The sequence below is a fragment of the Panthera onca genome, chromosome A3 (assembly GCF_046562875.1).
Source record: "Panthera onca isolate mPanOnc1 chromosome A3, mPanOnc1 haplotype 2, whole genome shotgun sequence".
NCBI lineage: Eukaryota > Metazoa > Chordata > Mammalia > Carnivora > Felidae > Panthera > Panthera onca.
The window spans coordinates 81,982,782-82,003,697 of NC_138341.1; the positions used below are offsets into that span (position 1 = coordinate 81,982,782).

At 41.0% G+C, this 20,916-nt stretch overlaps 1 protein-coding gene across 50 annotated transcripts in view; it reads left to right on the top strand.

The window, feature by feature from the left end:
• Positions 1-20,916, top strand: part of MAP4K4 (mitogen-activated protein kinase kinase kinase kinase 4) — a 198,051-nt gene that overhangs the window by 72,325 nt on the left and 104,810 nt on the right. For all 50 annotated transcript variants that reach the window (XM_060608936.3, XM_060608998.3, XM_060608916.3 and 47 more), the window contains exon 3: positions 16,072-16,128. In XM_060608936.3, the coding sequence (XP_060464919.1) occupies positions 16,072-16,128 (57 nt within the window). The remainder of the gene's footprint in view (positions 1-16,071; positions 16,129-20,916) is intronic.

Genomic DNA, 20,916 nt, shown 5'->3' on the forward strand with positions numbered 1-20,916 from the left:
TCACGGGACCATAGTTGTGGTTATTGTGATTATTTAGGGGAGATTATAAAGTATGGATGCTCAGGCCCCACTCTTAAGGATTTTGATCCAGTAGATCTGGGTGAAGCCCAAGATGTAGAATTACAAACAAAACGAAAACACCCAGCAACAACAACAACAAGCCCTCCTGGTGGACTGATTGTCATCTAGGGTTGAAGAACCACTGCTATGGCCTGTGATCAAGGATTCTTGGCCCATGCCAGTACATACATGTGTGAGTATTCTGAGGAGTGAGGGCTGTGGGGCTTGCTGGAGAACTCCTGCTGGCCCCCAGGGCAGCCTCTGCTCAGTTCAACTTTACACCTGGTTTCCATGGGCCTGGAGACCCAGCTTTAACCAATCTGTTTTTTAAGGGAAACTTTAAAACTTAAAAATCTGGGTTTTAGAAATGTGCATTCTCTTCATTTTTGGAATTTTCAATTTTGAAAAATGGGCAAAAAGCACCCCCCCTCCACTATAGGAAATACGATGTCCAATTTAGCCAGTGAATTACCACAGAGAAGAACCTTGCTATATTAGCATCTAGAGAGTGGTTGCTGGCCTTAGAATTCAAAAGCATTGGCTTTATAAGATGCCAAGATCATCTGAAATGGTAGAAGTACAGCCGTAACAAGGACAGCACACACAAGCTATTAATGTGGCTCTGGAAGGGGCACCTGGGTGGCTCAGTTGGTTGAGCATCCGACTTTGGCTTGGGTCATGATCTAGCTGTTCACGAGTTCGAGCCCCGCGTTGGGCTCTGTGCTGACAGCTCAGAGCCTGGAGGTTCTTTCGGATTCTGTGTCTCCCTCTCTCTCTGCTCCTGCCTGGCTCACTCTCTGTCTGTCTCTCCCTCTCAAAAATAAATAAACGTTAATTTTTTTTTTTTTTTTAAATGTGGCTCTGGTGATAGACTTTTGTTATTACTCAGCAATCGAATTTTGTCATCTCATAGCCCAAGTAACCTCATTCCAAATGTTAATATGCAACGATGTGCACCATAGTTTTAGGGATTTATTTTTCAATGAAACATGTTGTTTTTTCTCCCTCTGAGTGTTGTCCTTACAGAAATAAGGTAGACTTTGTTTTTGAGTGCTAGGTTATAAAGTCATAACTAGGCTCTGCCAAAAGAGACCTCATACCTCAACCTTGAGGATGGGGTTTTGCTGAAGAGAAACTGTGCAGTCAGGTGGAAAGTGGACAAGTCTGGAAGCTTTTTTTGTCCAAAGCCTTTGGCTTTGCCTCTTGCAGCCCTCTCTCTCTAACCCAAGCCTGAGCTTTGCACGAGAAAGCAGTCAGTGTTGAGAATGGCTTGGCTTGCCCAGAGAAGTGGTCTGTTCTGGTATGCTGGGCAGTGCCTGTTTTCACAGAGGTGTATTTGGGGCACTGTGTCTGTTGTTGGCATGAAGGAGTGGAACACGTTACCATTATCAGAGCTTGAATAGAACCACCATGTTGCCTACAAGCCGCGGTGGATGATGCACTGGCCAAGTTAGTAGGGCTAGTGTGGCACACCCTGAGGCGCCTGTGAGTTTTTCTGTGTAGGTTAATTGGGGCTCAGAAGGTCCTGCAGGGCAAGTATTCATCACCTTTTTCAGCTCTGCACAAATGACAGGAGAGCAGAAAGGGCCTGCCTCCCTGACTACCAGTATAAAATAGCAACCACCCCATCCCAGCACTCCCTCTCCTCTTCTCTCTGGTAGGTTTTCCCTGTAACTTTTTTTTTTTTTTTTTTTTTTTTTTTTTTTTTTTTTTTTAAGCATCAGAACATATTCACAACAGCAGCAAAAGTATTCACTTGTGCCCCCCTCTTAGAATGAGAGCACAGACTTTCTCTACTTTGTTCACTATTGTATCCCTGGTGTGTAGACCAGTGCCTGGTAAATTAATATGCTGGCCTGGGGAGTCAGAGCCCTGAACATTTTATACTGAGATGACCACACTTCTGAGAAGTTAAGTGGCTCATTCAAGGTCATATATCTTGTCTAGTGGCAGAGTGAGCAGTTGAGTCATATGATCAGAATTTTTGTTTACTTTTAGTATCTTGGGTTTTACTTGGGAAAGCAAATTTTGGTGTATTTGTGGCTTGAAGCGTTTCAATTCAGTGTTCTCTTTCTACCTACAGCTCTGTAGGGTAATTTGAGATGCCTGTGGCTGTAGGTTGAAGAGAATGACTTCCCTGGAGCAGCACATGCATTGCTTGCTTAGAGTCTCATAGTCTCATGAACTCATAGGTTTAATCAAGTGGTTGTTGAAAGGGAAAGGCACTGAAAGAGTGGTGCTGGGCATTTTTCCTGCCATCTCTAGTTAAGTGTGTTGGAGGGCAGAGTTAATTAGGCAGTTACATAGATGTGTGCGTGCTCACACTCATTTATCCCTGATTTGCTTGGCCAGCCTGCTCTGTGGGGCCATGGCTTCTGATCTAGGCAATTTCAAAGTTTGCTTTCTCTCCTTTGTATCATTTTCTGAGTCCTGCCCTTTTATGCTGATAGTCCCAGGCTTTTTGTAGACTCCAGTAATATTCCTAGAATTCAGCAGGGTGGGCACTGGCTGGGAGGTGTCTTATGGGGGTAGCAAAGAACTTTAGGGTGATTCCTTGGCAACTGTCAGGTTTCTCAAAGTACTTTGGTTGCAACACCTGAGGCTGTGGAATGAGTAAGGGGTTGGCTGAAAAGGATTAAGAAGAGTTGAGAAGGCTTTCCTGAAACAACCCCTGGAAGCTTTCCTCCACGTGAGGGGACAGGCAGGGAAGCAAATAAGCTTGTATGAAGGCACACACCATCCCCTGACTGACCATAGATACTTCTTACCACATTTCACATACTGACTCCTGCTGCCCACTGTTGTCCATTTCCTGAGATGCAAGCAGGTTCTGGAATGCAGATCTTTAGCTTTATTTTTTTTAATGTTTTATTTATTTTTGAAAGAGAGAGAGAACGTGAGTAGGGGAAGGGCAGAGAGAGAGGAAGACAGAGGATCCAGAGTGGACTCTGTGCTAAGAGCAGACAGCCTGATGTGCGGCTCAAACTCACATTTTGTGAGATCATGACCTGAGCCGAAGTCAGATGCTTAACCAACTGAGCCACCCAGGCACCCCCTAGACCTTTAGCTTTAAATTGCAGTGGCTTGTGAGGAGAGGTGCTGATCCAAATCACTGATTCAGGTACCTAGAGCTTTGCAGCCATTTTTCCCTCGTTTTGGTTGTATGACCTTGGGCTAGTTTTCCAATCTCGTGGAACCCCCCACTTCCTTTCTGTAAAATAGAGATGATTTTCTTCTTTGCAAGCTTGTTTCAAGGACTAACTGTATTTTATATTAAAATATTGTATACTTCTTAATGTGCCAAGCACAAAAAAATCAGTATTATTGAAAATATTTGTTGCAAGAATGAATACGCAGTGTGTGCTTCTCTATCATCCTTTCCTTTGTGGGGTGAGAAAGATTTGTTGGTAGGAAAAGTAGGAAAAGAGGAAACTGAAAAATAGAGGGAAGCATAAATTTCATCACAATTTCACTTTGCCTTTTCATTGAGTTATATAATGTGCTCATTGCATGGTCTCATCTTACAGACTGCTCAGGGAAGGTGGTCAAAACACTGCCTTTGGGGCAGTGATTGCCAGTGGGGCAATCAGCCAGCCCCACTGAGTTTATGTAAGTCCTAGTAAAGTTCTAAAACAGTTCTTTTATTTTATTTACTTACTCACAAAGTCTTTCATTTTGATACTTATTCTGATAAGGCTATAATGGGTGTGCACAACTGAAAAAAGAAGTGGCTATATAACAGTGAGGAAAACTCACCAATTTTTATATTATGGTTCTTTGTAGTAGATCATGATTTCTAACAAAAGATGCTTTGAGGAATTTTCTTTTTCAAATACCAAGGCAAGAGCTCTTCCTATTTTCTGTGGAAATATCTTTTAAACTTTTTTTTTTTTAATTTTTAATGTTTAATTTTGAAAGAGAGAGAGACTGAGCACAAGCAGGAGAGGGGCAGAGAGAGAGGGAGACACAGAATCTGAAGCAGGCTCCAGGCTCTGACCTGTCAGCACAGAGCCTGATGGGGGGCTTGAACTCACAAACCCAAGAACTGTGAGATCATGACCTGAGCTGAAGTTGGACACTTAACTGACTGAGCCACCTAGGCATCCGCTGTGGAAATACCTTTTAAACTATCAACTATTGTTTTCATTTTGACCAAGTTAAATTTTAGTTTGCATAAGGATACTTTGAAAACTTGAGTTGATGGTGTGCATGCATCATTTCTGGTAAGGGATGCTATCAAACAGACCTCAAAGGGAAATTCTAAGGGTGGGTTTTCTATTTTACCTCTTTTTTTTTTTTTTTTTAAGAAACAATTGAGGTATTATGAAGAGTGAATGAAATTCATGAACGTGCTTATGAATATTCAGCACAAGCGTATTAAGAGGTGTATGCAGACTTTGAAAACCAGAAGGAAAACAAATATGTTACAGATCACATGAGGAAAGAATTATGCCCTCTAAACTGTATCAGTGCTGAGGACATGGCAGCAGAAGTAGTTGAGGTTCAGAAACTAGGTTATATTTGCATTTAGAAATCATTCTGGGAGACCCGAAACTGCTTACAGTATGACTTTATACAAATACTGTAAATGTATCTGGGTTCAAGGACTGTATTAGAATCAGCTTCCTGAATGCTGAGAAAAGGTAAGGAACAATTTGGAAACCTTAATTGAAGGTTGGGTTGGTGATGGGCAGATGAGGAGCCCAGAATCGAATTCGAATCCTTGCATCATTTAATCTCTTGCCTTTTTTCCTCCCTCCCTCCCTTCTTCTCTTCTCTTCTCTTCTCTTCTCTTCTCTTCTCTTCTCCCTCTCTCCCTCTCTCCCTCTCTCCCTCCCTCCCTCCCTCCCTCTCTACACCTAACATCAGGCTCCAATTCACAACCCTGAGATTAAGCATCACATGCTCCACCAACTGAGCCAGCCAGGCACCCCTAATCTCTTGCTTTTTTATTAAGTTTGAGTGCTTTAGTGTTGCATCAAGTGATATTTCAATATTGAAATTGTGCCATGGGTGAATACTGAAAATTGAGTGTCATGTGAGGTAATGGGGAGAAATGTAGGAGAGCTTCTTGGTGGACATGAGGTTAGTGATCAGAGGAGAAAGAAGGGAACCCACAGAATCCTGTGTTATCTTTTGTTGTGGGTAAATGGTTAGACATTGCAATAAACAAACTTCTCATTAAAATTCACTATTCTGTGTATGATGCGGTTTATCTCTACCCACCCTGTCCTGCACAGATATCTCCCATTGGAGGGAACATCTAGCATGCCCATGGTAGTTTTGAACTTTGGAAGGTTTGACCTTGGAGGACCTGCCCCCTGCTTTGAAAGCCATCTCTCAGATACTGTAGTCAGTTGTACCCATCTCTTCCTGCTGATGCTGTTGCTGCACTCCCAGCGCTCCCAGTTACCATGCTGTCTTCTGGGACTAGGGTTCCTGTCTCACTCAGTGTGTTCTTCGTGAAGTTAGCAGGACCTGTTGCAGAGGGTTGTGATTTATCACCATTTTACAGAGGAAGAGAACGATGTCCAGACTGGCCCAAGATCACCGTCCTAGCATGTGGTGGAGTTGGGCTTCCAGTCTAGGGCTCCTGGTTTTAGTGCCCACTTTGGGTACCATTCTGCAGTATTTAAGTATCTTAATATGTGAAATAAAAGGAACTAATTTAAACATTGATTTCTTTTCTTTAAAAATAATAATAGAAATTTTTATCATAACAATATCAACAATTTAGAAAAGTACAGAAAGGTGAACTCACTATTTTTTGTAACAACAAATATGAAAATAACATGTTTCATGTGCAGTTCTTGCTATGAGAACACTCAAATAGGGAGTATGTGTTTTATGAGTTGTGTTATCTCCTTTGGTCAGTTTTATTTTGTCCAGTGGTGAGTTAAATTACCTTTAGGAGTATATTATTTTAATGTACCTTGACAGTCACGGATTCAAATGTCAGGTCTAGTGTTACCACATTGACTATTACTTAGCTGTTGAATGCAATATACCATGTCTCATAGTGGCTAATTACTTTATATGTTACTTATGGTTTGGTATTTGTTATGCTATTAAACATTCTTTTGTTATTTTAAACTAAAATTGCTTAATCTGGTCAGTTCAGTTTTTCAAGTAAGTAGAAGAAAAGGCAGTTGCAAATGTGTATTAAATGTTAATGATAGCTTGTTTGCAGAATCCCAAATCTCTGTTGTTTCAGATACTTTGATTTGAAGACTTGCCAGTGCCATGTCTTTTACTGTTAATATAAGAATTGATATGCTGATTTTTTTTCCTTTATATTTTCTGGACCCTTTACTCATGGTGCTTTTTTAATTTGCCAATCTCCCTCTTAAAACGTGATTCCTCACACTTACTACTGTGGTCCAGACACTGGCTCATGTATGTACCATACCATGGGGCTACTCTGCCTCCTTTGAAAGGAGCACTGCCCTTTTTAATGCAGCTTCACCAGGTGTTTTAAAAAGCAGCTGCCCTTTCTTCCCAACTTACTTACTGCTCAGCCAAATCCCTCTCCTGCTTTGAAGGAATTATGCCTAAGCTCTCATGGCAGTATTTCTTTTTTTGCACTCTTTCATGTATATGTTCATCCAAATTGTCTCCACTTCTCAACATGAAGGTGCTTTTTGCTCCTTTGCTAGCTCACCTGACTGGAACTTGCTTGCTATCTGGCCAACACCCCTTCTACCCCAATTCTGTTCTAGAACACATCCAAAAATGACAGAGCAAGCATACAGAACCCAAGTGACTGGGCCTTCTTCAGAGGAGTCAGAATAACACCGCCTTACGTAACGTTCCCTGGGGCTGTTACTTAATTACAAGGACAGGATAGTAATTGATGTTCATAATGATTTCCCTGAGCCATTAAAGAAAGTTACTTTATTTATTTATTTAAAAAAAAATTTTTTAATGTTTACTTATCTTTGAGAGACAGAGCACTAGCAGGGGAGGGGCAGAGCAAGAGGGAGACACAGAATCTGAAGCAGGCTCCAGGCTCGGAGCTGTCAGCACAGAGCCCGATACGGGGCTTGAGCTCACGAACTGTGAGATCATGACCTGAGCCAAAGCCGGATGCTTGACCGACTGAGCCAGCCAGGCGCCCCAAGAAAAGTTACTTTAATGTACTCAAGATTTCAGGGTTTGGAAAGATTTCCATTCAGATTGGGCTCTCAAAGAAAAAAGATGTAAGCATCAGAATGACTCATTTATTGGGGATTGGGCACTAGGTAAAAGTTTTTACATGCTGTTTATTTTGACTATGATTCTTAGTGGAAGTTAAGTCTGTACATTCTCTGCTACTGAGGCATAATTTTCCTTAAAGGGATTGTTGTTCCAGATAAGATAGCTCCAACCTAAGAAAGGTATAATTCTATATTGAGGTCTTTAATTTTAAACTCTTGAGGGAATAGAAATTGCACTGTCTTCTTATTAAATTGCAAGTCTGCACTGATGTTATAACATGTACATATTCCTGTGCTTTCTCTGCCTTCCTGCTCATCCATAGCCTGCCTGATCATGGCAGGCTAATAAGGCAGGCTAATAATAAGAGGCAGATACACAGTTACTAAAGTGAGAGATATTAGTTATAAGCATGAGATGTGCAACAGCACAACCCTGCTCACCTCACACCGGTTAGGCTTTGGAGGAGTGTGATGGGAAAAGCAGGTGTTGGTGGGGTCATGTTGCCATTATTCCTGCTCTGTTGTAAGGAGGGTTTTGAAGACTGAGGTGTTTCTTGAAGTGTTCTGAGCTGTCTCTTTCAAGTTAATTATATGGTTCCTTATCTTAAATGGCTCACAGGGTGCTGTCTGGGTAACATGCCTCCCCACTTTGGTTGAATTTTGAAATTTTCACAGACACTTCCTAGAAAAGAGCACTGAGGAGTGGGGCCTGTGGTTTGGGGTTTATGAAACAGAACCAGTGAAACTGGTCTTTGCCTTTGGAGGTGGATGGATGTAGAACCTTAGAGTGGTAAGTGGATTGATTGCCCAGTGCAGGCCTCATGCCATTCACCATGTGGTCATGTGGGTTCATATTTGGCATTTAAAATAAGGAAATCTAAGGGGGAACATATTGGAATTAAAAATTTTTTTTAATCTTTTTTTTTTTTTTTTAGAGCAGTTTTAGGTTCACAGCAAAATTGAGAGGAAGGTACTGAGATTTCTATGTACATTGCTCCCGCATGTACATAACCACCCCCATTATGATAGCCTGCACCAGAGTGGCACATTTTCTTTTTTTTTTTTTTTTTTTTTTTTTTACAGTTGATGAATTGACATGTCAGAGTCCATAGTTTACAGTAAGGTTGCTCTTGGTTTGTTCTGTGGGTTTGGACAAATGTATAATGACTTGTATCCATCATTATGGTGTAGTACAGATTGGGTTCACTGCCCTAAAATCCTCTGTGCTCCGCCTGTGCACCCCTCCTTCCCCTGTTCAGTTTTTAAATTGAACTATGTGTGATGTGAGTAAGACATCTTGGGGAGAGAATTGACACACTGGGGACTTGGCCTCACTAGTGTGTGTCCTCCTTGCTCTCTGGGTGTACTTTCTTGACTATTTAATCAGCTAGTTTGTTAACTAGGCTTGCCAGCCCTTTGAGCTCCTGAACATTTCAGAACAGAAGTTCTGTGTTTTTATTATAAACATAATTGTCACTTCTTAGAATTTACTTATTTTAAAAAAAATCTTCAAGTTTATTTATTTATTTTGAGAGAGAGAGAGAGAGAGAGAGAGAGAGAGAGAGAATATGCAGGTGGAGGAGGGACAGAGAGAGAGAGAGTGAGAGAGAGAATCCCCAGCAGTCTCCACACTGTCAGCGCAAAGCCGGATGTGGGGCTTGAACTCCCAAACCGTGAGATCATGACCTGAGCTGAAGTCAGATGCTTAACCGACTGAGCCATCCAGGTACCCTGAATTTATAAATCTAACCTTCACACATCAAAACCCCTAGCTAAGATGATGAGTGCATATGTTACTGTCAGTAAATATTGTATAGTCCAAAAAGGATATGAGAACGTGAATTTGGGCTTTTTAATACAAGCTTGGAAAAGTGATTTCCAAACTTCAGAACTCATAAGAATCACTAGAGACTGGCTTTTAAAAAGTCACGATTTCCTGTATCCCACTTATGGAATTCTCATGAATGGAGCCTGAAACTCTACACATCATGGGTGAAAGTTAGTGATTTTTGTAATTGAATTTTACATGCTTAAAAAAAAGACTTAACATCTCTCTTTCCCACAAGAAACTTCTTATACCTAAGATGTTACATCTGCATACCAACAACACACCACTAAAAACATTAAGATCAAATAACAGCTTCCAAGTTGGCTAGGGAATGAGGAGCAGCCCCTTCTGCAGCAAGCACACGCATCACCCCATGATGGAATGTCCCCTTCCCGACTCAGTGGGAGATTGGCATCTTCTTGGTCCAGTGCAGTGTATGAAAACCCCCTTTTAAGGTCCTTGCATGTTTGGAGGGAGGTGATGCAGTTTGTGACACAGCTTCTAGTCCTGGGTGAGTCACTGAGTTCTCCCTCTTTCTTCTGGCCTGGGATTTGGACTATTTGTAGTTCAGATCTTAAGGGGTCCACATCTTGTCCTTTGGTGATCTTCAAGAGCATTAGGACAATCCTTAAAGGCCCCACTACAGCTTCTGTGGTGGGTCTACACTACTAGCCTCACAGCAATGGTCCCCTTAACAGTAGTACCTTTTGCACCTCGTACCATGGCAGAGCAATTTGTGTCACACTGTCCTGTTTCCTAAGTGTTTCTGATACAGAGTACAGTGTTTCTCTGTCACAATGTTAATGTCCCTTCTTGTGGATCTTTTTTTTTTAACACCCCTCTAAATTATAAGCTCCCTGAAGGCGGATCCAGTGTTTTATCTCCCCTGGGAGTGTATAGGGCATGTCTTGAGCACTGGTTAAATATAGTCAGTCTTCAGTTTACTGAGCATTGATAGGTTTTACTATTAAGCAAATAGAAAGCCAGTGTCAGGAAGTTAATCTCTGAAGTTTATGTTTCAGGTTAAACTCAGCAGAAAGGAAAAACATTCTGATCTCCAGTATTTATTGAAAGAAAATTTATGGTGAGATAAAGGAAGGAAAAACAAAAGGCTGTTACCAGTTTTAGAAAGCCATGGATGAGGCACTCTGAATGTGCTTACATATGCCTTCAGATTCCCTAAAGAATTCCTTTGGGATGTTCTTTTGTTGGCTATTTCTGATTAATCACAGGAGAGAAAAGGCCAGGAATTGAGAGTAAGTTTTCATTATTGGTTACTACATCCCCATGTTTGATTATAATCACTTACAATATTTGTGTGTAGAATAGTAGACTTGGCAGCTCGTATGGAAGTTGGTTTAATAGGGCGTTTGTGGTCCTTTCTGTTTTGAAGTTTACAGCCTGTCTGGGTGTCAATCTTGATCTGATTAACTTAACCCTCTCAAAGCTTCAGTTTCTCTATGAGGTGGGGACGTCGGCACATACATATGTTGGGTTGTATCAGGAGTAAATGAAAATGCATAGGAAGCACTTTGTTCACTACGTGCCCTAAGAGTGGGAGCATCCTGGTGCCTTGTGTCCTGTTCTTACAGTCCTATATGTAGTATTAGAATGCTGTCCAGGTGTCACAAGGGCCATGCTTGCTGGAGTTCAGGCTGTCAGTGTGCTCTCTTGGGTTGTGGAGAAGAGAAAATATTTATTGTTCCTGAATTGTGTTTACTTACCTTTTAAAGTGTCATAAACCTGATAGAATTTTCCTCTCTAATAGTCTGTCCACTTTCTCAGGCTGAATGAGTACAAAAGCTTTATGATTCTGTGCAGAAAGATGAGATTTTAGTAGGAAGCTCTGTGAACAGAAAAGGAGCTGCTAAGTTGCAGTGCACATCCTTGTTCAGGTCTGAGGTACTGGTGCCATACAATGACAAGGGTATGTGAGGGATGATTGGTGTCTCAGCAGAAGCATGACCATCCCCTAGGATAGGAGCCCTGAGTAAAGGACTCAGGCTTTCATTTCTTTGATTCAGTCACACTCCAAGTTTCCTCCTGTGACCAGAGTTTGTCTCTCAATAAACATATGTATTCATCAAACGTATTTTAATGGAGTCACCTGGGGTCTAGGTAAAGATTATGCAGCATGAGTTAGTTACCTGTTATTTGGTGATATGCCATCTTTTTCCTCTTGGGATTTAAAAGCTTCCCTTGACTGAATGCTGATCTTCTGCCGCTAGGTTCCTCGTTGTGGGTTAGGGACAGACTTCATTCAGTAGAGGCAGACAGACAGGCTGTCACAGTGCCCTTGCATTTTAAAATCTTGTGGTGTGTATGTATGTGTATTTTTCTTGGAACATGTATCATTAATGTAATGCATATTTGCAGATACAAGGTGGCAATTTTGACTCTCTTAGAATCATGAAGGAGAGTCAGAAATTAGGGCATTTTCCTTAGCTTGGATGTCTGCCAAGAATAGTTTGAATTTTCCTTTTAAAAAAAGAAACATTCGTTTTCCCCATTTACAGACCAAAAATGAATCAAATGCCTTGAAGTTTGCTTTACTGAAGGGGATAGGTCTGGTTAGTGTGAGCCAGTCTGACTTTGTGTGAAATAATATTTATTGCAGTAGCAATTTTAATTCCAAATCTTGCTAACCCTTTGAGGGCATTGAGGGGAAATAATTTAAGCTGTTTCTTTAAAAACAAAAAAACCTCAACTGCAGGAATTTGACAAGTTGGTAGAAATGGTCCATCCCTCACATTTTATACAATTGTTGTAGAAAGGAAATTCTGCTACCGTTGTGTCTTGGGCAGCAGAATAATAAAACTTACCTTAGAGTTCTTCATCTGTCAGTAAGATAATGAATGACCTGCTTTGTTGGCCCTCATAAAGTTTTTTAGAAGCTACTAAGAAAATAGTTTATTGAATAGTATTTGGGGGCTTTTCTTCATTGGATGTCTCATTAGTGCATTAATGTTTACATGGTGCCTCATAGATAAAGCCAGGGGCCTTTAGTCTCTTCCTCCTGGCATTTTATAACACTGGATGGGACACCGTGTCCAAGAAATGCAGACAATAGGACAAAAGAGTCAAGTTTATAAATGGATGTTAGGTATGTATATTTAATACTGACCAAGTCATATACTGGGGTGTTTTAAGAGTGGATGATACAATGTAAGGGTCCTGTTACTAGTAAGTTCCAAATCTCTCCATGCACAGGCTAGGCATTTTAGTGACAGACACAATTCTGGGTTCAGACTCAGGTGAAGGAAAGTGGTCATATTGGTCATCTTTAGGGAGCAGACTACATGAAGCAGCCTTTAAGAGACGGTATAGAGGTCAGCGTGGAATGCTATAGTAGATGCTATAGTAGCCTCAAACTTCAGTGAAATAATGCTTTTTCTTGTATTCTTGAGTCCCCAGCACAAGGCAGTTGGTTATGATTATGTGTATTTTCTCTTCCTATACCACTGAGGGCCATTTGTTACACTCTCGAGTGATGCCAAGGGAACATGGGTAGGGCTTCTCTGATGGGTGGGGGCATCTGACTTTTGGAGACTTAAGCTTATAGCTGAGCTACCCTAAGCGGGTGACTGTATTCTCTCTTGGTTAATACTGAGTAAATCACAGACAAATTTTTATCCTTTCAAACAACTCTTCCTATGACCTCCTTAGCACACAATTACATGCATATAGATGTTTAGTACATTCAGCCCCAGCTGTAGTTTTTCTCCTGGGACTGTTATGCTCACCATTTTGGTTCTTTTAAGCAAAGATGATCCATCTGAGTAGGTAATTATTTGTTTCAAATTTAGAGGTTGTCTTTTTGTTTGTTTCTTTAAAAAAAATAGAGAAGTATATTACTTTAGCACCCCACTGCCTTTCCTCATATTGGCCATGCCTTTTGAAAATGAGAAATGGGCCTAACTTGACTAGGTAAGGTAGTTGCAAGGTGAATTAAGAGAAAAGGTTAGCATGGGCCTCTGGTGAAAGTGTAGAGAGGAAGACTGTCATGCGAGAGTCCACTATATGCCAGATACGATGGCAAGGGTTTTATGTATTGTATGCACTTTATTTATAACCTGTCTGTTCTAAAAAGAACATTGGGATCCTCCAGTGATCCTAGGAAGCTTGTCAAAGTTAAGCAGCTTTCCCAAGGAAATGTAGTAATGAAGTGGTAGCAGAAAAATGAAAGCCCAATGCTGCCAGAGTCCCAAATTTCATTTCTTTCAGTGTTGTCTTGTTTCTTGAAGAGGAGGGAGACAGAATTCTTGGACCGTTTTCTGATTTCAATTTAAATTTAAAATGGACCTAATTTTGGAAGACCTGGTATGTGTTAATGAAGACTAGTGCCTTTGTGTGGTCCACCTTCTGACACAAATAATTGATTAGTTGTTAGGTCCTGATTCTCTAATCCCTTAGTAGGGGAAACTCAAGTTCTTGGTAAAGCAAATACTAAGTGAATTCATAACTCTAAGCTTTTATGCCACTGTCAGACTGCTAAGTCTTTTTTTTTTTTCTTTTTTAAAAAATGTTTATTTGAAAGAGAGAGGTAGAGCACATGAGCAGAGAAAGGACAGAGAAGAGAGAGAGAGAGAGGGAGAGAGAGAATCCTAAGCAGGCTCAGCGCTGTCAGCACAGAGCCTAGTACAGGGTTTGATCTCACAAATCGTGAGATCACGATCTGAGCCGAAATCAAGAGTTGGACACTTAACCGACTGAGCCACCCAGGCGCCCCTGCACTATAGTTCTTCTTCATGATAAACCTGTGAGTTGAGCATCACTCTTACCCCTTTTATACAGACAGGAGACTGAGGCACTGTTACGTTACAGAGTGGAGGACATGAGGTGTGGACACAGTCTTGATGCTGGAGTCCATACTCTGGATCACTATCCTGTAGCTTTAGGATCTTGCCAGTGCCCAAGACATGAAGGACAACTAAGTTTCCTGTGTGTTAATGCTTAGCACAGAGCTGGGGTTACAAAACTTTTAAAAACGACTGAGGTTAGGGGAACCTGGGTGGCCGAGTCAAACATCTGACTCTTAATTTCAGCTCAGGTCATGATCTTTTGTTTTGTGGGATTGAGCCCCATGATGGGCTCTGTGTGGACAGCCCCAGGGCTACTTGGGATTCTCTCCGTCTCTGTCTGTCCCTCATCCACTAGTGTGCACACTCTCTCTTTGAAAATAAATAAACATTAAAAAAAAAAAAGACTGAAGTTACAGATCCTATGACACACATAGGCAAAAATTTTAAATAAGTGATTCAGGAATGGACACTATCAAAAGATACTGAATCTTGGACAGACAGGTAGTAAAAGATGGCAGTCAAATCAGAAATATAGGAGCCCATTTAATGTTCATAAATTAGAACTTTCTTGACACACAATTGTATTCCACGCCGAGCATCTCTGAGATGGAGCTTCTATAGATGTTACATGACTTCTTAGATCATTTTGTGTGCCTTATGGTAACATACATATAGGGCAGCATTTTTATTCAGGATTGTGGGTTACGTAGCTTTTAATGCAGAAAGAGTGCCAGACTGTGGAGCAGAACTGTGTGAGAATGCTGGGGAAGGTGTCTAATGGGGTACTGACGCAGCAGCTGAGGTAGCGGTTCAGATCTTTTGAGGCTGGGTATGCTGGAAGAGCATGCTGGTGGACTGGTAGCTGGGAAATGGCGGAAAGGGCAGGAGGTGTTGTTTCTTGGATCATGGACCAATGTGGGATAACCCTTCTTGTCTCAGAAGCAGAACTTGAGACTGAACTGCAGGTGTATGTGTTGTGGCAGGTGGTGTCCCCATTTTTGAAGACCAGGAAGGTAGTTCACTTTGGAGGAAGGTGGTGATGTCTGCGGATTGGTGAGAATTGGGTTGAGGTTCTTGGCCTATGGATTTTGTCCTAGTTTCCTGTATGTTGTTATTGTGCACTTACTGCTCATGAACTGCTCTGCCATTGCAGGAATCCATGGTGTCCCAACCACATACTGTTGAGGTGTAATTGTAATACAGTGTCATTTTCATGGAGTCGTTTTGTCCTAGATGTAACTTGAGTTCCTGGGTAAGCTTTCCAGACTAAATGGAGAGCTTCCCTCAAGTTTCAAGTTCTAAAGTTCCTAACTGTTCATCATGAGACCACAAGAGAGACAGGCTCTTGGGAAATATGGGGACATTCTTTGTGTTTTACATTTGTTGCAGACCGTTGTTCATAACGCCCTGAAGTAGATCATGCTCAGGATATCTGGGTAGCTCTATGTTACTCGCCGGAGAAAAGGCCGGCAGAGCACTGTAAAGAGTGGATGGAGAAGCACAGGACTGACAGGAATTAAATCCATTCCTGTTCATCTGGGTGAGAGGAGAATGACCTCACATTGGTTTGAAATGCCAGGGATAGAAATAGTGAGTTTTAGGTCCTAAGTCAGGAATTATACTATAGCTGTAAGAAAGCACTCTCTGTTTTTGCATCATCCCTATCTCCCTCTGTTCTGGGTAATTATTTTCCAACGTCTCTACCTTGGGACTGCAGGAAAGCTTCAAAGAAGACTCTCAGTATTACTTTCATAAAATCAAGTAATGGGTCTTGAGAGTATACTGGGGAAAAATGACTTTTCCATTTTTTGACAATAAATACCTAGAGGTTTTTTGGGTCATTTCATTCTTGCAGGATGTTAAGAAAGAAAAAGTGACTATCCTGTTGTATAGAAGAAAATATTAAGTTGCTTAGGTTGAGAGGTAATGATATGTAAATTGAACCCAAGACAGAAAGAAGGAATTGATGCTTTATCGAAACTCAGTTTGTTCTACTACTTGTTTATTAAGTGTGGTTCATTGGTATTACAAACCGTATTGTTCTATTGGGGAGCATGGGACTAATTTCATTATCACTTTTGAGAAAAATTACAAAAGAGATGATGCATTGAAACTTCAGCCATTCTGTTGTAATGATCATGCAAAACAGCGGTGCCAATTGTGTTTCTTTTTTTCTGTTTTTCAGGGTCGACATGTTAAAACTGGTCAGCTGGCGGCCATCAAAGTTATGGATGTCACTGAGGTAAGATTGAGGCACAAATCTATCTATCTCTCTATATCTATTTATGTTTTTATTAAAAAATTTCTTAAAGTTTATTTTTGAGAGAGAGAGAGAGCACAAGTGGGGGAGGGACAGAGAGAGAGACACACACACACACACACAGAATCCAAAGCAGGCTCCAGGTTCTGTGCTGACAGCTCAGACGTGGGGCTCAAATTCACTAACTGTGAGATCATGACTTGAGCCAAAGTCGGGTACTCAACTGACTGAGCCACCCAGTCGCCCCTTAAAAAAAATTTTTTTTTTAATGTTTACTTATTTTTGAGAGAAAGAGTGAGAGTGGAGGAGGGGCAAAGAGAGAGGGAGACACAGAATCTGAAGCAGGATCCAGGCTCTGAGCTGTCAGCACCAGAGCCCGACACGGCTCGAACTCACGAACTGTGAGATCATGACCTGAGCCTAAGTCAGATACTTAACTGACTGAGCTACCCACGTGCCCTGAGGCACAGATATTTTTAAAGAAATCATTATATAAAAGACAAGATTCTCCTGTCCCTCTAACCCCCATTGTAAGAGTATTGTTCTGTTTGTAGAATCGATCTTGAACAAATTACCCCCCTGTGACATTGTGGGTTTATAAGGTCCAGCAGACTAGTTGGTTTAAATTGTTGCAGATGGTCCCCAAGTAACTAGGAATCAGTAGCATTTTCTTAAAAAAAAGGGGGGGGGGTGATGTCATCCTTGGCAACTTAATGGACCATAATTGGAAACATCTTCTCTAATGGAAAAGAAAGATTTGAGAAGGGATCATGGAGGTCACATGAATAGGGAGATTGAGGGATGTGGGGTAGGGGAAAAGCTTCTCTAGGGTATTAGGCCACATTTGGGCCATTTCTTTTATTTTTAACATGGGGAAAGAAAACAGATCCAGCCAAGTTCCCAGAGGTTTGAAAACAGAAACATCTGCTAGAATGCTGAGCAGATTGTTGGCAAAATTTAGTAGCAAAAAATAGTTCTTGAAATGGTCACATGAGGATTTACTCTGTAGCTTTAGATGGGAAAGAGGAGAGTTTAACTCAGACAAAAAGTAAGTGTATGTGTTCTTGTATGTGTGGATGTATATACATGCATAAGTCTATATTTAATTTTTAAAGATAACCCTAGATTGTAGTGAACTAAATCCATCTTACTTTAAATTATTTTTATCTGAAATTTATTTTTCATTCTTGTGATTGCTTCTGACTTGCCTAATTGTAAATGAAATTTACCATCATAACATCACAGATTCTAGAGTTAGCCAGCAGCTGTGGGGATTTGGGATATCTTTAAATCAAGCCATATCTCCAAATCTGGGGTTGATCTAGGGAGATAATGGCTAAACTGATCTCAGGTGTGCGATATTGAGTATTGTAAAGAGGTTTCCTCCTCAGCCCTATTCTCTCTTTGGTCTCTAAGAACATGCTTATCTCCACTATAAATATTTGTTAGTAAGAATTAGAAAATATTGTTGTCTGTGGATTACGGGACATTTGAAGACGTAACATTTTATGAGATGGCTGCTCTTTTTCTGCCAAAGAAAATACTGAAGACTTTATAATGAAAAAGTACCCGTGGACTATTCTCTTGCTAGAGTGACCCTATCTTGGTGCACATCTTAGGGGGAAATTGGATGCTTTCCAGTTAAATGTTATTTTTAAGATTATAGAGTGGTGAAAGGAGCAGAAATTCTAACTTAACTGTAATTTAAATACAATAGTGAAGTTATTTATGAAGTGCCCTCTGTGAATGGAATGATGGATGGCACCTTCCTGTCAAGCATCCGTTCCTGCTATTGTGCATGTTGCGGGTGCTGCATTGGGAAATGGGGTAGCCAAAGCCTATACTTTCTGGCGTTTGTTAACATACTTCCTGATTGGTGTACGAGCAGACAAGGTACCATTTTAAATGTAAGCTTTTGGAATTTTACGAAGCACTTTGAAAGTCCTCAGGATTGTGTTTCTTTCCTCACTTCAGCCTGTGCTGCTCTGGCTGACAGAGCTTTTGTCACCAGCCAGGCTGTGCTCCCTTCCTCATCTTCTCTGTAGAGATCCTCTTCCTCTAAGCTCAGCTCTGATTATAACTGCAATATGTGAACACTCTTTTAAAAAAGGTGTAAAATATAGGAAAATACATTTTTTAAATGTTTATTATTTATTTTTGAGAGAGAGTGCGAGTGGGGGAGGGGCAGAGAGAAAGGGAGACATAGAATCCAACATGGGGCTTGAACCCATGAACTGTGAGATCATCACCTGAGCCAAAATTGGACACTTAACTGACTGAGCCACACAGGCGCCCCTATAGGAAAATATTTTTAAAAGTTAAATTCTTATTTACTACCTTACAATAACCACTATTGGTGCTTTGGTTTGTTTTACTCATCTTTTATGAGCATGGCTATGAAATACATATCTATGTGTGTAATAGATGCTTTTGTGTTCTACTTTTGAATTGTATACAAAAGGTACTTCCTTGCCTGTAAAATCAGGCAATGTTGGACAAATGCATTTTCAGGACTCCTTTAAAAATAATTATACAGAACCCATGTATTCAGGTAAAATGAAAACCAGATGGTGAGTCTTCAGAACAAATACAAACCCAATCAGCCATTTACCATATTGGCGTCTCAGTAATGTTTCTTGTGTGTTGTTTTCATACAGTGACCTCTGTGCTATAACTTGGGGCACAGTCAGGGCTCAGAGCAAGTAGTGATTATGGATAGAGGATGTCATGCAGCTGGCACCCTGGAAAACATGCCCTTGCTACTCCTCACATCAAGAACTTCCTAGCTCTTGTAAAGTTTTGGGCATTGGCCTAAGGGGGATCTGGGAGCAGGCTGGCATGAGGGGGAATTTGCAGCTGAATTTTCTGGTTTCAGCTCCAGCAGGAGGGGCTGTTGGAGTGGTCCTTTTGATGAGAGCAGGCTTCTGTATGGTTTCTTTCTTTCTTTTTTTAAGCTTATTTATTTGCTCTGTGTGGGGAGAGGGGGAGGGACAAAGAGAGAGGGAGAGAGAGAATCCCAAGCAGGCTGTGCACTGTCAGTGCAGAGCCCAAGGTGAGACTCGAACTGAGGAACTGTGAGATCATGACCTGAGCTGAAATCAGGAGTCTGACGCTCAACCCACTGAGCCACCCAGATGCCTCTGTATGATTTCTGACTTCTACTCCATTTCTACTCAGGAGCAGAAAGTGTGAATGCTTATTCTTCAGGAAAACAATAGATTTGTCCTGATTCTTGAGCCTCTTCCTTAGGTGAAATTGAGAGGCAGTTACCAGGGTACTAGTTATTCCTCAGACTCAGAAGGCCAGAAAAGTAGTAGGTGTGGGGAGGTAAATGGTCTAGCTGCTCTTCTCCCCAGCTGTCAGCTGTTGGCATCCCTGAATGAATGTGCTCTAGGCTGGCTGCACTGAGTCCCTGTCACCTCTGTACTTGATTTTGTGATCCTGGACAACTGAGCCAACTGAGAATTCAGATTGCACCCTGAGGTGAAGCAAAGGTACTGTGTAGGAAAGTGAGGGGCCTGGATGGGAGGCGTTTATTTGTAGGAGATGTACAGATCTCTCTGTATTTCTTCTCTTCTCAGACTTTAACAATCTTAAGAATTGACTATCTTTAGGGTTTTGAAGGGCTTTTTTTAAAGAAAGCTTATCATTTCTCAGATTGGTTGTGGGAAGGGTTTAAGAGCAGGTTAAGGATATGTTCAAACTGGAGAAGACCAGGACATGAGATCTATAATGTGGTGTTTTTGTTTTTGAGGTAGTTATAGATTTGAAGAATTTGCAGAAAATTATATAGGGAGTATATAGGGAGGTCCCATGTATCATTCACCCAGTTTTCCCCAGTGGTAACATCTTTATAACTGAAGCCCTTGCACAAAACCAAGCAAGGCAAACAGTTGCTCTCACAACTTAAGGATTTGACCTGGCCTCCAGTGTGTGGTTATAGCAAACAGGCCTGCACCATTACGCAGTGTCTGCCTGCATGGCTTAGAACCAGTGCAGGCCACTGGCAGTTGGCACTGATCCACTCCACAGAGTTTGTTTAGAGTTCCCCAGTTTGACATGCACGTATGTGTTTTCAGGGAAACTTGATTGAATTGGTTGTTTGAATTCTTGATAAACCCCTTCTTTTCAATCCCTGTGTCTTAATTGTTGTTATATGTGAGGGGCTGGTACTTTGTTTCTTGCAGTTTGGGGATATCCCATTATTTTGAGTTAATGCTCTGGAAGATAAAAAGGTGAATTAGCTAGACCAGTAATTCTCAACTTGGGGTTCATAAACTCTTGGAGTAAGATTTATCTCTGAGAAATAAATTTTACGTTTTCATTTTAGTAATTTCCCCCAAACTTTTTACTATGAAAATGTTCATAATTACAGAACTGTTGAAGGAATGAACACTCTCTCCTTTGCTTAGATTCAATAGTTGTTAACATTTTGTATATGTATTACTTGTGTATTGTTGTGGCACCACAATGACCCTTCACTTGTCCATACCTGAGTGTACTTGTCTTAAAATACAGTCTTCCACATAATCCTAATACCACCTAAAAGAATTAAATAATGCTTTCAGAATTTCTCCTGATGTTCAGTCTGTATTCAGATATCCTCAAGTGTGCCAAAAATGTTTTTACAACCATTTTTTCAAATCCTAGTCCTGCCAAGGTTTGCACATTACATTTGGTTATCTTTTAACTCATTTCTTGTCTTCATCCATTCCTCTGTGTCCTCCTGGCCCCTCCCATTCTTTTCCCTCCCAGGTATCTGATGTTCAC